The sequence below is a fragment of the Cibotium barometz genome, chromosome 8, assembly GCF_041138505.1.
Source record: "Cibotium barometz isolate CiBa-2024 chromosome 8, ASM4113850v1, whole genome shotgun sequence".
Taxonomy (NCBI): Eukaryota; Viridiplantae; Streptophyta; class Polypodiopsida; order Cyatheales; family Cibotiaceae; genus Cibotium; species Cibotium barometz.
Window position 1 is genome coordinate 29,624,668 of NC_141053.1, and position 18,928 is coordinate 29,643,595.

The 18,928-nt window shown below is 44.7% G+C and overlaps 1 protein-coding gene across 3 annotated transcripts in view; it reads left to right on the top strand.

Annotated features, from left to right (window-relative positions):
* Positions 1–18,928, top strand: part of PYR4 (pyrimidin 4) — a 64,041-nt gene that overhangs the window by 21,896 nt on the left and 23,217 nt on the right. For all 3 annotated transcript variants that reach the window (XM_086801574.1, XM_086801575.1, XM_086801576.1), the window contains 4 exons: positions 15,667–15,812; positions 15,907–16,088; positions 16,436–16,572; positions 16,696–16,861. In XM_086801574.1, the coding sequence (XP_086657700.1) occupies positions 15,667–15,812; positions 15,907–16,088; positions 16,436–16,572; positions 16,696–16,861 (631 nt within the window). The remainder of the gene's footprint in view (positions 1–15,666; positions 15,813–15,906; positions 16,089–16,435; positions 16,573–16,695; positions 16,862–18,928) is intronic.

An 18,928-nucleotide genomic window follows, 5' to 3' on the forward strand; every position in this document is an offset into this window, starting at 1 on the left:
ACTGAAGTCCCGAGGCGGACAAGACTCAATGTCCAGGACCTGATCCTCCTCTTTTACTCATAAATGGGCATCTCCCCATGTCCCTTCACGTGATTGGACCCCAATTCACTTACTTATTAAGAGAAAATTAGTGTTTTTTCTTTATGAGGATTTTTGGAGGCTGAAAACTCTGTTTTTCCACCATTTCTCTCCATTTCCAAGCTCTCCATAGCCATACCCAACTTTCTAGGGTGTTTTCTAAGCTTCCAAGAGTGTTTCCAAGTGCTAATCACTCTCCTACTCACTCCCAATGACTGAAATTCAGCAAAACAGCTCTCATTTTTGCTGTAATTTCTAGTCTTTTTGCTGAAAACCCTAATTTCAGCCTTCCTTTCTCAAGTTGAACCATAGGGGAAGCTTTCCCAGGGTTCCCTTCATCCTCTTGAAGACTTTTGTCGCGAAGGATTGCGGCAAATCGAAGATATCAATACTTCTAAAGCTTCCAACGCGAAGGCTTCCGCTTGCAACAACTTCTATGAAGACTGGTAAGCTAATTGGACAATGTGTTGTCATTACTTATTCAATAGAAGGGCAAGACTCCTTGTTTAGCCGCCCTGTGTATTATTTCTCTTGTCCTATGTGTCCTTGAAGATGTTGCTACCTTGCTTGGTAGAACATAGAGCCAATGGTAGAGAATATGGACACTGAAGTCGGGCCGCGCATCAAGGCAGCAGCTCCTTGGTGATCTACATCGACATACCATTGTTTTCTAAATGCTGAATTTCATATGCATTGGCATGGAGGATTTGGCAATGGATGCACGTGAAGCTATGTATTGAATTTCTCCAATAGTAATACAATTTACTCAAGGGAGGGGTCGGCCGTTCCGGCTCATTGTGTGTCTCTTGTGAATTCAGCAATTTACTTCTTGTATTTGTGCAAGTGTCCTTCAAATCTTAGTGTATTTAAGTGTATTGATTAGTATTGTGTTCAACCAAGTTACACTGCCTCATATGGAGTCCTGACTCCTGCCAATAGCTAAAGAAAAACAATCATTCAAAACAGCTTGAACTAAAGGCAAATATGATTCCCACTTACCTTGCTGATCGTGGACATAACACTTCAGCACATCAAAGGCCAATTGCTTGTATATCTCTGTCTGGCTGTCCGTCTGTGGGTGGAATGTACTGGAAAAATTCAATTTAGTACCAAAGTTATCAAACAATACTCTCCAAAAATGATTGGTAAACTTGGCATTGCGGTCTGACACTATGGTCCTAGGAATCCCGCCAATCGGGTACCAATGCCGAATGAACAACTGGGCAACATCCTCGGCGGTCACATTGGCCCTGCATGGAATAAGCATAACAAATTTGATAAATCTATCAACAATAGTTAAGCACTGAGTATTACGCTTACTTGGACCGGGAGGCAGATTCGTGACAAAGTTCATTGAAATATCTTGGACAGGGCCCTCAGGAATTAGCAAGGGTTGTAATAACCCTATCTTCTTTCCACGAGGAGCTTTCACCTTTTGACAAATATCACAGTGTTGTACATATGTAAACACATCTCGCCTCATCTTTGGCCAATAATATTGCCGTTCCAATTTCTCCAGAGTTGAATTCATGTCCCTATGACCACCAGTAATGGCGTCATGGGCATCATGGAGAAGAGCTGTCCTGAACAACTTCATGACACACAGTCGGCCTTTGTAGAAAAGACAACCATCGCGTATGAGAAAGTGGCATTGTCGTGTGGCATTCAATGCCTGTTTCCACTATGTACCGAATTCCTCGGAATCCGCGTACGTGTGCTTCATGTCATCTAGTCTCGTACCAACAAGGTCGAGTCTAGTGGTCTGAATCGAAGTCACTTGTCCCTTCTTCCTCAACGCATCGGCCACTGGATTGGCCTTTATTGGAAGGTACTAAATCATATCACCAAATTGCTGGAATATTTGGCTCCAACGGTGTTGTCGGTCACTCCACTGTGCACTTGGCATTGTCTGAATCTAGCGTAATGCTTGATGGTCAGTGCGAACCTCAAGTCATGGCCATAAAGAAAATGTTTTCAATGTTTCAAGGCGTGTATAACTGCAAGGAGTTACTGAGTAATTTTTCTCTGCGGGCAGTAACTTACGAGACATGTAAGCTACTGGATGACCATTTTGTTGTAACGCACTGCCAATTGCGATGTTACTCGCATCGGTGATCACCTGAAATGGCTCGTCCCACGAGGCAAGTGCTAAACAAGGCGCTTCTGATAAAGCCACCTTGAGGTTCTTGAATGCCTCCAACACTCGTGGAGTCATTCGAATCCGTTGCCTTCTGGGCTTCACACCCTTTAGCAGATCGGTGAGATCTGCCGAGAGGTCAGAAAACTTGTCTATGTGGGTGGAGTATGCCTGGCATATATCCACAAAGGATTTGATGTCATATGCTGTCTGAGGTACTTCCCAATTGACAATCTCGGCCACTTTAGCCGGATCCAGTCAAATGTCTCTGCACTAATTATATATCCCAGATAATGCACCTGGAACAAATAAAATTCCGACTTATTCTCATTGACGTAGAGCTCGTTGCTTTCGAGCAACTTAAGTTCTTTCTCCACATCAATGTCATGCTGCTCAACCGTAGCTGAAAATACCAGTATGTTGTCCATAAATATGAACACACACTTTTCAATCGGAAAACATGCATCATCATGCGGTTGAATGTAGCTGGGGCGTTCGTCAAGCCAAATGGCATGACCATAAATTCATAGTGGATCCGTTCCATATACGGAAGGTTGTCTTGGGGATGTCCCCCTCCACAATCCTCATGTGGTGGTATCCACTCTTTAAATCAAGTTTCGAGAATACCTTAGCTCCATTTAGCCTCTCAAGAATATAATCTATTCGAGGCATCGGGAATCTACTCTTGATAGTCAGCTTATTGAGTGCACGATAATCGACACACAACCGAGAAGACCCATCTTTCTTCTTGACAAATAAGAGCCGCAAATGGCGAAACGCTGGGACGGATGAAGCCAGATTGCAACAATTCTTGGAGTTGGCGGTCCAACTCCAATTCCATTGCCTTGGAAAGGCGACACAGAAACTTGCTCGGGGGTTTCGAGCCTGGGAGTAGGTCAATCTTGTGGTCTTCTAGTCTGGACGGGGGGAGCTAGGAAGGGAGATTGTCCCGAAGAAAAATCTTATAGAAGTTTTCATGGAGAGCCAAGCACTTCTCGGAAGCACTGGCCACTGTCTGGGCTGTTTGGATGTATATTATCACATAATGTGTGCCTTTCATGACTGCTCGCTTAGCCTGCAAAGTGGCGAGCGGAAGTTCGGAATTCTTGGCTCACACTTAATGGTCATTGGGGCGTTTGACACATTCCGATTAATCTAGAATGTGTGCTTGTCCCACTTGACATCAGGAAGAAACTTGTGAAACCACTGAATGCCCAATTACGTTTGCTCCTACAAGAGGGGCAACCATAAAATCACGCACATTCTATCCCCCGAATGACTAATTTAGCACCTAGAGCTTCATACTTGACGCTCGTTGTTATGCCTGTGCTAAAACCCTCAACTTGTTTGTCCACCGAAGTCAAGACGAAACGGGCACACCGAGTGGCCTGTTCCGTGACCACGTCCTCCGTGCTGCCACTGTCAAACAAGACGGCTCTCTGGCCACCTATGTAGCCAAAGGACTCGAGCAATTCGTTGCGCTCATACTCCTGGTCATGGGCGCCCTTCTGCTTATCTTCGAGTTTCCGGCTAATAATTGCTCCAATTGAAGCATTGGGATTTGAAGAACTTTTTTTATGACAAAAGAAACGTCTAGCCTCCTTGTACTGAGAAATCGCCTCAGCACTCAACTTGCCACCTGTCTTGCCTGCTTCCGCTTTTTGGTCTGGAGTAAGCTTGGACGCATTGTTCGAGTTCTTGGAGCCAGAGGCTCCTGTGCTTTGTCTTGGGGAAGACTCCGTTTGGTTCTGGTCTTTTTCTCCCAAGGCGGTAGTCTTGGGAATAGCCGGTTGGAAAGTCTTGGGCTTGCCACCATTATGCTTCATTTTTGCACTCTGCGCAAGCGAGAGTGCGTCTTCGAAGGTGGCTGGCCAAAACATACGCACCTCCCACTGGATCTGCGTGTCAAGGCCATACAAAAACTGCCCTTTCTTGTCCGAATCAGATAAGCCTAATTGCAAACATAAAGTCGAAATTCTATTGGCAAACTGAAGGATTGGTTGCGCATTCTGACGCGCTCCCCTGAACTCATCTCTTCGAGTCGCTCAAGGTAGTGGGGCGGTAGAAACCGCTGCTTCAGGTCACGGACAAACTCGTCCCACACATAAGCTGCCATACCTAATCTGGTGTGGGCATGGGCTCACTGAGTCCACCAAGGAATGGCCTCACCTTCCAAGTACCGACTGGGTAAGATCACTTTGTTAGTATGTGTCTTTCTAACTGCGGCAAAGTAAGCTTCAGCTTCAAAGTGATGCAACCATGAATAAAGAGTTGTGGGGTCGAGTTTACCATTATACTTACTGAAGTTCATTTTCTCGGGAAAATGATTCGAGGGTGCCGTTGGTGTCAATCTGGTGTTCAAAGCTTTAAGGTAATGCTCATGTTCCATGCGTCGCATGGCTTCGTCTTCACATTGTCAAATCTCCAATGCACGCATCTGCAACTCAAGCAAAGAGCTCCTGCGGTCGTGACCCCGCGAGAGGGTCCCTGTGTCGAGGATCTGGAATCTGGGATACGGAAGGAGAGGGAGGAGGAGATGGAAAACGCGACGGTGGATAGAGTCTTTTTCCAAAAGAAGGGAGAAGTGAAACAACAATCTCATAAATGGGTTCTATGGATTACCACGACTTTTTTTTTCCCAAAATTTTTTTTCCTCGAAAAAAAATACTTTTTTGGTAGGTAATGGTCTTGCTTTTGCTTATCTATGGTTGTTTGAGCTTCCTCTGTACTATGATGCTTCCCTCCTTTCTAAAGTACTCCATGTCTGGACTTGAAAATACCTAAGTTTATAAATATTTTTTTAAAACACCGTATTTTATTGTACGATAAGAAATTTCTTTATATCGTACCGTATTTTCTTGTACGGTATCGTATCGTACGAACCGTACGGTATCGTACCCAACAACTGTGGCCCTAGCTGGGTTGCCCGGTGCACTTTGGTCCCAAGGTTTTTGGTCTTTCTCGTCGTCGAAGCTCGCCATAGTAGGAAAACGCACTTCCTTTCTGGAGCGCAATCTAACCATCCACTATGTGTGGGAGACTTCCGGAGGCTGAAAACCGACCATCCTTTGAGGGCCGTCCTTTGAGGGATAGGAGTCACTCCAAAAGGGGTAGTCCACCGGAGTCTGAAAACCAACCACACGAGCGAGAAAAAATTCCGGATTCTTTGCTAAATCTTTACACTTGAAGTAGGCTCTGATACCATTGTAACATGCGGAAGCTTCGGGGGAGATCGGTAACTTCAATGCTTAGAAAATCAGCACACTTGTCGCGAGGAAAATAACACACAAAACTGAATATAGATGTGCAGAAAAATAGAGAGAGAGAGAGGGAGAAGAGGACACAATATTGGGTCCCGAATACCCTCTATAGGGTCCCCACCACGAATTGTGTATTTGCTTTTATTAGAATGATGTGAAATACTGAAAATAAAAGACTGAATGAACCTTTCTTGGCTGAGAGTAATCTCTGTCCTTGACCTGCAATCCTTTACCCCTTCTGTGTTAGCTTGATCTGGGCTGTCCTGGCCCTTGTTTCAGCTTCTGCACTTGGAGATGGATAAATGAATTGTGGGCTAAGGTATTTATACCCCCTAGAATGACCAGTCGGCTGTCCCAGTTTTGCTCACGACTGAATAAATACAGCATAAATTATATTAAATCCTGCGCATGATTAAATCCATGGCTGGGCACTAGGCGCATGGGCAAATGAGGGCTGGGGCCCTGTGCGCCTGCTGTACAGGAGGCTGGGCAGCCTGTATGGGCTGCCCCCACACTTGCCCATGGCTGGATAACCAGTTGGCTACCCAAGTAAAGCCCCTAGGGCTGTCCTACAGCCCTCCCATGGCCTACCCATGGCTGGTGGGTACAGCCAGGGCCTTCCTGGCCCTTATGGGGATTGTCTTGTACTTTCCCCATGCCCACAAGAGCCCCCAAGAGTTCCTGGGGTAGCCCTATGGGCTGGCCCCTTTTCCTAACTGCAAACCCTAATTGTCTACACAGTGTTCTGGCATTCGGTATCATACCAGATACATAGAGATACTGACATCATTCCAGAGGGAGACTCACAACGTGGACTGGCACTGTTTCATGTGCAGGACAATGCACACCTGACCTCGGACGACCAGGATGGAACTCTGGCTGACTTGTCCCGGAATGGGTGCACATGGGACTAGTTTACCATCCTAGGTCCTACACCTTCTGTACAGATACGTCTACGTGGCATTCAAGTACGGGATGCACGTGACAGGTGGAGATGGCGAGGACGATGTTGGAGCATCGTGATCTTCCTCGTCTGCTTAGGGGAGAGGCTGTGGCTACGGCTGTCCATACCCTCAAGCAATCTCTGACGACTTCAGTAGCAAAGATGACTCCATATGAGGCTTATTTTGGCAGGAAACCAAATGTCTCCCATTTCTGTGTTTTTGGGAGTGATGCCTATGTTCACATTTCAAAGAGGCAGAGGGGGAAGCTTGACTCGAAGTCCCAGAAGCTTGTATTTGTGGAATATAACTCTCTTTCCAAAGGCTACAGGTTATATGACCCATAGTGGAACGAGGTTGTTGTCAGTAGAGATGTTGTCTTTGATGAGCATGTTCTAGCTTCCACTGTTGAGGAGCCACTTCTTGGAGAACTAGAGGAGTATGAGGATGATTCCTAGGCTATTGTTCCAGCTAGTTAGCCTCAGTCAATTGTAGCGCTTGAGCCCGAGGTTGGAGATGAGCCCCGGCAGCGACAGGAGGCTCCGCGTTCTGTTCAAGTACCAAAGTGGTTGTTGGACACCATTTGGGAGTCGGGTGTTACGGAGTATCGCTCCGAGTGGACCACAGAGGATGGACCTCGAGGATTGCACATAGTTCGTGATAAAAGTCAATGAGAGGAGCTGTTACAGCTATGCTTTGATGTCTCGTAGCATTTGAGACAAAGAGTCCACTTCTGTTAAGGAAGCTCTTTCCCAGGAGACTTGGAGGAAAGCCATGCAAGTGGAACTTGCCATAGAGAAGAATAACACTTGGGAGTTGGTTCTGAGGTCGTCAAAACGGTCAATCATTGGTGTTAAGTGGGTTTACAAGACCAAGTATACGTTTGATGGGTCGGTGGACAAGCACAAGGCCAGACTTGTGGCTAAGGGCTAGGCTCAGTGGCTGGGCATCGACTATGAGGACACCTTTGCACCGACAACAAGGATGACCACGATTCGGTCAGTTCTTGCCCTTGCCTCTTCTCAGCAGTGGCCGGTATACCAGTGCGTTTCTAAATGGTGACTTGTAGGAGGAGGTGTATGTTGAACAACCTCGAGGATTTGAGGTTCCAGGATCAAAGGAAATGGTTTACAGGTTACGAAAGGCCTTGTATGGTCTTAAATAGGCTCCTAGGGCTTGGAATCAGAAGATCGATTCTTTCTTTCTTAGAAAGGATTTCCAGAGATCAGTTCAGATCCAAACTTGTATCTCCTTCGGGAACGTGGTATGGTCACCTTGATTATCCTTTATGTGGATGATCTTATTGCGGATCCAAACTTGTATCTTTTCGGGAATGTGGTATGGTCACCTTGATTATCCTTTATGTGGATGATCTTATTCTCACTGGCGGTCATGTGGAGCACATAGCTGTGAACGAAGGCTATCTTGTCAAAGAAATTTGAGATGACGGATTCAGGCTTACTCCATTTCTTTTTGGGATTGGAGATTTGGTAGACCTAGAGGGGGTTCTTTGTTTCTTAGTAGCAGTATGTTCATGAGTTGTTGGAGGCCTTTGGGATGGAGAACTGTGATGGGGAGAAACCTGAATTAGGGTTTAGAGTTCATTCATGGGAGACATACACAGAGAAGCAAGGGAGAGAGAGAGAGAGTTGTGGGGATAAGTCAACTCATGAAAAGCATGAGTGTGTGACTCCCCTATCACACATGTATATTGCACTAGTACACATAGTGCACTTAGTACATTAAAAGTACTAAGTGTACTATGTACTATAACTTATGGGCTTGTACACACTATAAGGGTGGGCATAACGCCTTTACCCCAACAACCTCCCACTTAAAGGCAAAGTGCCCTTAAGTAAAGGAAAAGAAAAAATCAGCATGTACATGATAATATACAAGGCCATATCAAGGCTGAAAATGGCCTCATCCAATGCCCATCAAGTGTCTGCAAGGAGCAAACCGCTCCGGAGGCAAACTCTTCGTCAACAGATCAGCCGGGTTGTCATCCGTGTGAATCTTAACAAGCTGAATTTGCTTGTTCTCTATCACCTCTCTGATGAAGTGATACTTCACATCTACGTGCTTCGTCTTTGCATGAAAAACAGGGTTCTTTGCCAACTGAATGGCACTCTGACTGTCACAATGCAACAATGGAATATCCCCTGTATATCCCAAATCAACCACTAACCGAGATAGCCATAATGCCTCCTTGCAAGCCTCTGTGGCTGCAATATACTCGGCCTCTGTAGTAGATAAGGCAGTGCACTTCTGCATCCTGGATATCCATGACACAGCACCTCCTGTGAATGTAAACACATAACCGGTAGTAGACTTCCGGTTATCTGGATGACCGGCATAATCCGAATCCGTGTAACCATGCACTAATGCATCCTGTTTGCCAAAGCAAATGCACAAATCCTGTGTGCCCTTCAGGTATCTCATGACACCTTTCACTGCTTCCCAATGCTTCTTGCCAGGGTTGGCCATGTATCTAGAAACCACTCCCACTGCAAATGCAATGTCCGGCCTAGTAGCAACCATGGCATACATGAGACTGCCACAAGCTGAAGCATACGGAATCTTGGCCATATCAGCCCTGTCTGTATCTGACTGTGGGCTGTCCATAGCACTGAGTTTCACATATGGAGGCAAAGGAGTACTAGCTTTCTTCCCCCCGTCCATATTGAACCTCTGCAAGACCTTGCCAATGTATTCCTTCTGAGACAAATACAACACATGCTGATTTCTGTCCCGAAGTATCCGCATACCCAAGATGTGATTTGCATCACCCAAATCCTTCATATCAAAGGTTTGATGCAGCCTCTGCTTCAAGGCATCCATCTCTTTACGAGATTTCCCGGCAATCAACATATCATCAACATAAAGAATGAGAATCAATAGACTGCCATCCAAAGCTTTTTTGGTGTACAAGCAGTGATCTATGTCACTTCTCCTGAATTTCTGAGATTTCATGAATGTATCAAATTTATGATACCATTCTCTTGGTGCCTGTTTGAGCCCATAAAGACTCTTTTTCAGCTTGCATACAAGCTTCTCCTTTCCACTCACTGCATAACCCTCTGGCTGCTGCATATATATCTCCTCATGGAGATCACCGTGAAGAAAAGCAGTCTTCACATCCATCTGAATCAAGTCCAGATCATCATGTGCAACCAAAGCCAACACAGCTCTAAGTGTGGTCATTTTGACCACTGGAGAGAAGATCTCATCAAAGTCCACACCATATTCCTGCTTGAAGCCCTTAGCCACTAACCTGGCTTTGTATCTTGGCTTAGCATCTGATGCAACTTTGAGCCTGTATACCCACTTGCATGGCAAAACCTTCTTGCCTGCAGGCAAATGCACCAACTTCCATGTTTCATTTTTATGCAGAGAATCCATCTCTGACTTCATGGCACGCTCCCATAGAGCTTTGTCTGCCCTCTGTAAAGCCTCTTTATAACATGAGGGCTCTCCACAGTCAGTAAGCATCAAATAGTCAACCCCTGGAACAAACCTGTCAGGGGCTCTAGAGGGTCTAGTGGACCTCCGTACCCAATGACCATCATTTGCAGGTTGCTGTCCAGCCTGCATATCACCCATTGGTGGCTCCTGTTCCATGCCATAAGGCTGAAAAATCATGCCCGGTATATCCTCTAACTGTGGTATATCCATAGGGATATCTTCTGCCATCTCTGGCTGTCCATTTGGACCATTTTCAGCACCATTTAAGGGCTGGTTTTCCTGCTGTAATGGCTGATTTACAGCCCTTTGTTGTTGTCCATGATGTCCATCATCATCAAAGATGACTCTGCTAGGCTCCTGTTGCCTTGCAGGCTCCTTATACATGCATGTTTCATCAAAAATGACATCATTGCTGCGTATGATCTTTCTATTTATGGGATCCCAAAGTCTATACCCCATTTCACCTCTGTCACCATATCCTAGGAATATGCATTTATGAGACTTAGGATCAAGTTTGGTGCGCATTTCCCTGCGTATGTGCACGTACGCAACGCAACCAAACACTCTCAAGTGCTTGTATGACGGAGGCTTCCCTGTCCATACTTCCTCTGGCACTTTCCCACCAAGCCTCGTGTTAGGTGACCTGTTTATAAGATGAACGGCTGTCATAACAGCTTCAGCCCAAAAACCATGAGGTAATGCAGCATGTGACAACATAGAACGGACCTTCTCCTGAATGGTCCTGTTCATCCTCTCTGCTGTCCCGTTTTGTGGAGGATCATAAGGAGTAGAGAGCTCCCTCTTGATGCCTTTAGCATCACAAAAGTCCTGAAACTGTTTGGACATGTACTCTCCACCATTGTCGGAACGCAAAGCCTTCAGTGTTTTGCCAGTTTGATTCTCAACTAGAGCAACAAACTTCTGAAACACTGAGAATGTATCACTCTTCAAACGAAGAGGATAAACCCACACCTTGCGTGTGGCATCATCAATAAAAGACACAAAATATTTTGCCCCTCCCAAAGAAAGCTGAGGCATCTCACATACATCTGTATGCACAAGCTCTAACTGAGCATCTTTCTGTCCAAGAGCTTTCTTGTGGGGGCACTGTAGTTGCCTACCATATATACAATGCTCACAAAACTGAAAACTTGAAAACTTTAGAGAAGGCAAGTAACCCAAACGAGACAATTGCTCCATTCCTTTGACACTCATGTGTCCCAACCGGCTATGCCACACAGAGATTTCCGGCAGCTCGGTTGCATTTACATTAGCATGGTGACAAACACCTGCATGCATAAAGTAAAGAGTGTCCACCTTAGAGCCTCTGGCAACAACCAATGAGCCCTTACTAATTTTCCACTTTCCACTACCAAATGTGGTAACATAATCAGCATCATCAAGCTGTCCAGTAGAAAGCAGATTCTTCTTGATCTCAGGCACATGCCTGACATCATGGAGCATAAGCTGTGAGCCATCTGAAAATACAAGCCTCACATCACCTCTGCCAAGAATTTTGCATGCATGGTTATCACCCAAATAAACCACTCCTTCATTGCCAGCAGTGTACCTGACAAACAAGTCTCTGCAACCTGTGACATGAAAGGAGGCACCTGAATCAATGATCCATGAGTGCATACCATGACCACCTGTAAGAAGTGAATGGGCATCAAGTGAAGACGTAAAGAGGACCTCATCCTCACTGCCACCTGCATGTGACACATTGATTTCTTCGATCTTGACTCCACTTTTGCCCTTTGGCTTTACATCTTTGGCTTCATCCTTGTCTTTGTCTTTGCCTTTTCCCTTTTCTTTTTGATCATTTTTCCATTTGTAGCATTGCTTTTTAATGTGTCCCTTTTTGCCACAATAATGGCATTCCAAATCCTTTTTGGAGCGAGACTTGCTCCTTCCCCTTTCTTGGCTTTTCCCCCTTTGCTGGGATCTCCCACGTGCATTCATTGCATTGGACTTTCCAACAGAGTTGTTTTTCCTGTTCATCTCTTCTTGAAGAAGAGCACCCTCAACATCTGCATATGACAGCATAGCATTCGAATTGCTAGTGGCTGTCCTAAATGTGTCCCAACTCTCTGGCAAAGTGCATAACAAAAAGGTGGCTTTGAACTCATCGTCCATCGCCAACTTTTGATTGATGACCTGGCTGACAATACCATTAAACTCATTGAGATGGGCTGTCATAGAAGCCCCTTCCTTCATCTGAAGACCTATGAGTTTCTTCAACCAATACACTTTGCTTGAGGCACTTTGTTGGGCATACAAGTCCTGCAATCTCTGCCACATTCCCCAAGCTGTCTTCTCTTCACGAATGCTGAAAAGTAATGAGTCTGACACAGACAACATGATAGTAGATCTTGCCAGCTCATCCATATCTTCCCACTCTTCAGCAGTAAGAGAAGCGGGCATCACACCCCTTTCTTTGATAGGCTTGTGCTGCTTTTTCTGGAGCAACACATTGTAGCACTGGGTTTGCCAAATATCATAATTATGCGAGCCTTCAAGCTTCTTGATGTGAAGCAATGAAGAGCTCTCACCTGTGGTTGCCATAGCAATATGCAACCTGTAATGCCTGACTCCCTGCAAATGTGCAAACACTGCACCCAAGATGTGCAAACACTGCACCCAAAGCACACAAAGTGCTCACAAATGTTCTCCCAAGCTTTATCTCCCACTGCGGAAGCAAGAATGCAACTTTTCTCCCACTTTTTGTGATGAAAACACCAAAATCTAGTTGCTGCAGATTTTGGACAGCACCTTGAATGTGCTCTTTTGCCCTTCCAAAGTACTGTACAGCAGTACTAAGCGCTCACCAATGATGTACCAAACCTGTACCGGCAATTTCAGCAGCTGAATTTGAACCTTTTGATCACTCAAAACAGTGTACAGCCATGCCAAAACATGCACAAAGCTGTGCCAAATCTGTACCAGCAGGTACAATAGCAATAAATGCTCTCGTGGCTGTCCAAATGAGTGAAAATCAGACTTTTACAGTCACGAACACTGCATACAACAGTCCCGAACAGAAATTGGGCAAAAGCCCCTTGACTGCAAGCTGATTTTTGAGGATTCAAGGCATAAATGGCTTGCCTGCTGCTTTCCCAAGCTCAACAAGCATACGGAATCTTGGCCATATCAGCCCTGTCTGTATCTGACTGTGGGCTGTCCATAGCACTGAGTTTCACATATGGAGGCAAAGGAGTACTAGAGCCCCTTGATTTGAGATCAATTTCTGATCATGCATGGTACATTGGCGCACATGAAGGCATCCAGAGTGTTCACGATGCTTCCCCCTGGCCACATATACATCAAATACATGAAAGCCCCTTGATTTACAGGCACATTGAGTGCTTGTAAGGCATCAGCACATTATCCACAGCATCAAATGCGATTGCCTGCATGCAAATCAACCAAATCGGCACAAAAGCCCCTTGATTTGCACTGCAATTTTGCCCAAATGTGCGATTTTTCACATCATACAGCATGTATGAGTGCTTAATTGCACAATTACATCAAAAGCCCCAAATTTCGACATCCAATTTCCTGCAAATTGATCCTGATTTGACCAATTTCCTGCAAATTTATCCTGATTGTGACCAATGTCACCCAATTTTGCCAATTTTGCTCAAAAAATTGAGCAATTGGGCACCTGTACCTGCTCAATTGCTTGAATTGATAAGAAATTCGCAAAAAATTGAAGGCAAATACCTCTGAAATTTTTGATTTTTCTGATTTGCAGGCGAATTTGGTGCTGATGCTTGATGCTGATGCTACTGAAAATGTGTGCAGATGAACTGCAGCTGGTTGGAGCTTCTAGAGATTCCAAAAAAAAATTGCAGAGTGAAAGCTCAATTAAGCAGGCCTCTGGACGAGGAAGCCACTGACTTGGACCTGTCGCTTGGCATCAAAACCAAGAACACGGATGAAGGCGTCCAGTTGATGCCTTCGCTTCTGTGTTGATGCCTTCGCTTCTCGCTGTGGAAGCCTCCGTCATCGCCTGATTGCTCCTTTGCGTTCGCTTTAGTTCGCTCGCCTTGAGCGCTTATTGCCTTCGCTTCACTCGCCTAGCGCCACTTGCACGTCTCACGCCAGCGCTTTCGCCTATCGCTTCGTTCAGTTGGCTGCGATTTTTGTGGCTTTACGCCTAGCGCCTGTACGCCCAGCGCTATCTCTACCAGCAGCGCTAGTCTTCGCCAAGCGCTGACTTCGCTTAGCTTCGCCTAGCCTTGTGCCACGTGCTCGCCCAGCCTGAAGTCGACAGTCCTGTATTCGACTTCTTCTCCTCTGTTCTCTTGCAAGCTTCTGGCTGCCTGCTGCGACTCTGATAGGCTCACACAGAAGAAAAACGACCAGCAGCTCACACAGAGGCAGGAAGAGGGAAGAGGGAGGGAAGACCTTGCTCTGATACCAGTTGATGGGGAGAAACCTGAATTAGGGTTTAGAGTTCATTCATGGGAGACATACACAGAGAAGCAAGGGAGAGAGAGAGAGAGTTGTGGGGATAAGTCAACTCATGAAAAGCATGAGTGTGTGACTCCCCTATCACACATGTATATTGCACTAGTACACATAGTGCACTTAGTACATTAAAAGTACTAAGTGTACTATGTACTATAACTTATGGGCTTGTACACACTATAAGGGTGGGCATAACGCCTTTACCCCAACAAACTGCAAGTGCCAAGCCTATTTCATCTCCAATGGACCTGAATACCAAACTTACAGTACATGATCCTTGTGAGGAGGTTGATGTCTCCATGTAAGCTTGTTGGTTCATTGATTTGGTTGTTGCACACAAGATTGGACTTGAGTTTTCAGTGGGGTTGTTGAGCTCATTTATGCAGACACCTTTGAAGACTCATTGGGACGCAGGATTGCGGATCTTGCAGTATCTGTAGTTTATGAAGGATCTTGGACTCTTCTATGACACTGGAGGGGGGAACGAAGGACCGAGTTAGACTTCGAGGTTGGAGTGATTGTGATTGGGGAGGAGATCTAGACACGAGGAGATCTACATCAGGCTACCGATTTACCCTTGGCTGAGAAGCTATTTCATGGAGCGGCAAGAGGCAGCCAACCATTGCCTTGTCTTCTATAGAGGCAGAGTACCGGGTTGCTTGTGGTGCTGTTTGGAGCTACTCACTACTTTTATATGACTTTGATCAAACCTTTGAGCCTTTGAGTCTAGGTTTATAATCTTGTTTTGCATTTATAATGGCTTATGTGTCGCTTATGTGTACAAGGCTGCTTTTTTATCATCACAATTGTAGATCATTGGAGAAGAGATCTTGACCTGCAAGAAAAATTGGATTCAACATGTCTTGCACCTGCCTTCAACATCAGCATTAACCTTCTGTACTTGGTGATGTGTCATGATTCCCTCTTTCTGCTTGTCAATGCCTGCACAAAATGCTGGCATGTCTGCTGCTTGTCTTGCCTAGCTCAGTTAAAGCTACCTCACCAAAACTGCAAGACCTCAGAACGACAGTCGGTCCGCTGTTCGTTTTTTAAAATGGGCTGCGGTGACATCTAGGAAGGGCAGTTGGTTTGCTGTTTCATTTTGGAAAACGGGTCACCGTTGCCATGTCGTCCTGTTTTCCAAGTGCTGTTCCCTTGTACATGATAGTTGGAATCACTAAAGTGATTGATTTATGGTTTACAGTTGTGATGGAAACCTTTTTTTAGTCAGATTATTCTTGGCTGCATAGCACTTGTTTTTGTATACAGTTGTGAGTTCGGAACTTGGATCATAAAGATCATACTTCTACAGGGTTTCAAGCCAGAAGCATCTGTAAAAATGCAGTCATCAGGAGTCGATATGGATAACAAAACAATGCAATTGACAATCACGCAGCCAGATGACTGGCATCTACATCTGAGAGATGAGAATCACTTATGTTCAGTTGTACCTCACAGGTGAAGTTTATCCACGTTTCAGTTGCTTTAGATTTCACTTATTTTTGGTTTTGAATTATGCTACTCAGTTTTTTTAATGTATGATCTTATACAGTGCAAGTGTATTTAAGCGCGCAATAATCATGCCGAATTTGAAACCTCCAGTTACAACAGTTGCTGCCGCCCTCGCTTATCGAGAGCGAATTATGAAGGTCTTACCTCCAAGTAGCCCATTTCTCCCTCTAATGACCTTATACTTGACTGACAATACAACAACTGAAGAGATAAAACTTGCAAGTAAGTTTCTCTCTGCAAGTCTTCCGGTGCATGCATCAGCATATAGATGTATATACATACAATAGTATGTGTATATAAATACATGAATGTGAATTTAAATATTATATGAATGCATGCATGCACATATCTGTACATTTGTATGTATCTGCCTACATACATACGTACATACATGCATACATACATAAGCACACAACAAACATACCTACGTAAATGTGCATGCACTTACATACATACGTACATACACACGAACGTACATATTTATTTAAACCAGTTGAAGGCAATGTTTAATTGTATAATTACATGTACAACCCGAAGAAACTGACGAGAACGCATTTCTGGTCATGTAGGGAAAAGTGGGGCTGTATTTGCAGTGAAGTTGTACCCTGCAGGAGCTACTACAAATTCACAAGCTGGAGTAACTGATTTGTTTGGGAAATGCATGCCGGTGTTAGAGGAGATGATACAACAAGGGCTACCTTTGTTGGTATGCATACCTTTATTCGTTAGCATGCAGCAAAGCAATTCTGCCCAAATCTTGTGTTAGCCGGCAAAATGTTATACGGTATATTTCTTTGCAGCAAATTAACATTTATCTTTTTCTTTCTAGGTGCATGGAGAAGTAACGGACAAAACTGTGGACATATTTGATCGTGAAAGTGCCTTTATAAATAAGATTTTGCAGCCGCTTGTCAATAAGCTTCCACAATTGAAAATTGTGATGGAGCATATAACCACACACGAAGCGGTACATTTTGTCAAATCATGTTCAGAAGGTGAATCCACCTGACTGGTTTCTACATAAGAAAGAAGGTCATTCTATACCTAAAATATTTTGCTTTTCTATGAGAATGCCCTTGAGAACCACGAAAATGCCCTCGTGATGCAAGTATAACGCCCCTTGGGGGGTGGAGGTTGGTCCTCGCGTGATGAAGGTAGGGTGGGTGTGGCTACTATTCCTTGCATACATTACTGGTGTATGTGGCAGCTCCTGCTGCTGCTCTGGTACCAATGTGACATAGTGGCAGCCTTCATGCCTTAATCGCAGCCCTTAAGCACCTTGTAGGAACCACTTCAAATATTCTGATATACACTACTGGGACGTGCAGTGCTTGTGATGTGGCTGCATTGCTCTGATACCTAAACGATAGCAGAAGCCTTCATGCCTTAATTGCAGCCCTTAAGCACCCTGTAGGAACCTTAATGCAAAATGCATGAGAGAAGAGAGATAGAGAGAGAGATTGGTTTTTCAGTACATGTAATATGTACATGAAAAGGTTACATGTATGCATGGCCAATGACCTTCCAAAATATGATTTCTACTTCTACTTATGACTGCCGATGACCAATCTCCAAGAGGGAGAGAGAGAAATTAAGTTTGCCAGTATGCTCTTATGTGTGTGTGCATGTGGAGTGTGTGTGTGTGTTGGGAGCATATATTGATACCAAGTTCTACACCCACTATTGGGCATTGATGACGTTAGTGGGGATGTTGTAGTATCTAGTCCATACTATGTATGATGGAGTTGATGGTTTATTGTCTTATGGATGACTACCATGAGGTTATAAATTGCAATTTCTTATAAGGTGAATTTGGGCATGTTCGTGGATTCATCTAGGTATATGATTTTTGACTTCAAGTCCAACTGCAATTGGTGATCTAGGTTGACGACCATACATAAGCATAAAGGGACTCTATCATGTTGCTAAATGCTTAATACTGTTATAAGTAAACTCAATTTGAGAAAGATATTTTACACTCTAATTGCCTCTCAAAGAACTTAAGCCAACATGTCTTGCATGATTTGGTTTGTTCTCTCTATTTGTTCATCAGACTTGGGATGATTCTATGAAGACAAATGGTAACTGTTGTTACAGTTAACTTAAAGTCCCTATTAATTACAATCTCCCTAGCAGACCATACAACTAAACTATCACCACTTTGGACATTTTCCAATTTTAATGTGGATGGGCTGTAGAAGGTACTGAAACAATGGGACGCACAAAAGGTTGTGATGTACAAGCTTTGGGAATGGGCATTTTCTATGACTACAAGGAACATAGCATAGCACCTATTTGGTCTTGATCTGGTGCTGGAAAGTTGGTTACGAGATTTATAGAAATTGTGCATCTTAGTGCATTTGGGTTTTCCCTATTTTATGGGATTTTATCTATTTTCTCCTACTTCAGGAAGTTGTGAGAAGTCGGCCAGCTCCCTCTCTTCACAATAAAAGGGGCTTCTCATATTCACTTGTTAGTCAGTCATTCCAAGCAGAGTGCAACACTTTCTTGTTGGCTATTGCCATTGTAAAGCTTCATGCTATTATAAAAGGTGATCTTGTCCACAAGCTCTCTCTCCTTTGCTCCCTCTTCTCTCTCTTGTTTTGTCTACGCTTCTGCTTGTGCATACTCCAACATGGTATCAATCGCTTAGGTACCCGGCCGCTTCTACATTGCGAGTATATCTTCCCCTTCCAACTGCTGCGTTTCCTGGATTTTGCAACAGTAGCTGTGTTTTCTGGAGCTCACACCAAGTGGCTGCGTTGTTCTGGAGTTCAGACCTGTGGCTGCGTTTTCTGGAGATCACAACAGTGGCTGTGTTTCCTCATCATAGCTGCATTTTGTTTCTCCCGGAGGCTTCTCACATCTGCGTTTTCCTCTTCAGGCTGTCCTGCTCCTGTGCTTGGTTTCCAAGCTTCCGTTGGCTGCGTTTTTTGCTTCTACAAGCATTCACAGCAGTTGTGAGATCTGCAGGCTGTTTTTACAGCGTGGACTGCAGTGGAAGGTGTTTCCTTGCGTGTGGTGCATCCCGACAAGCGGCCCCAACATCTCTGCTTCTTCCC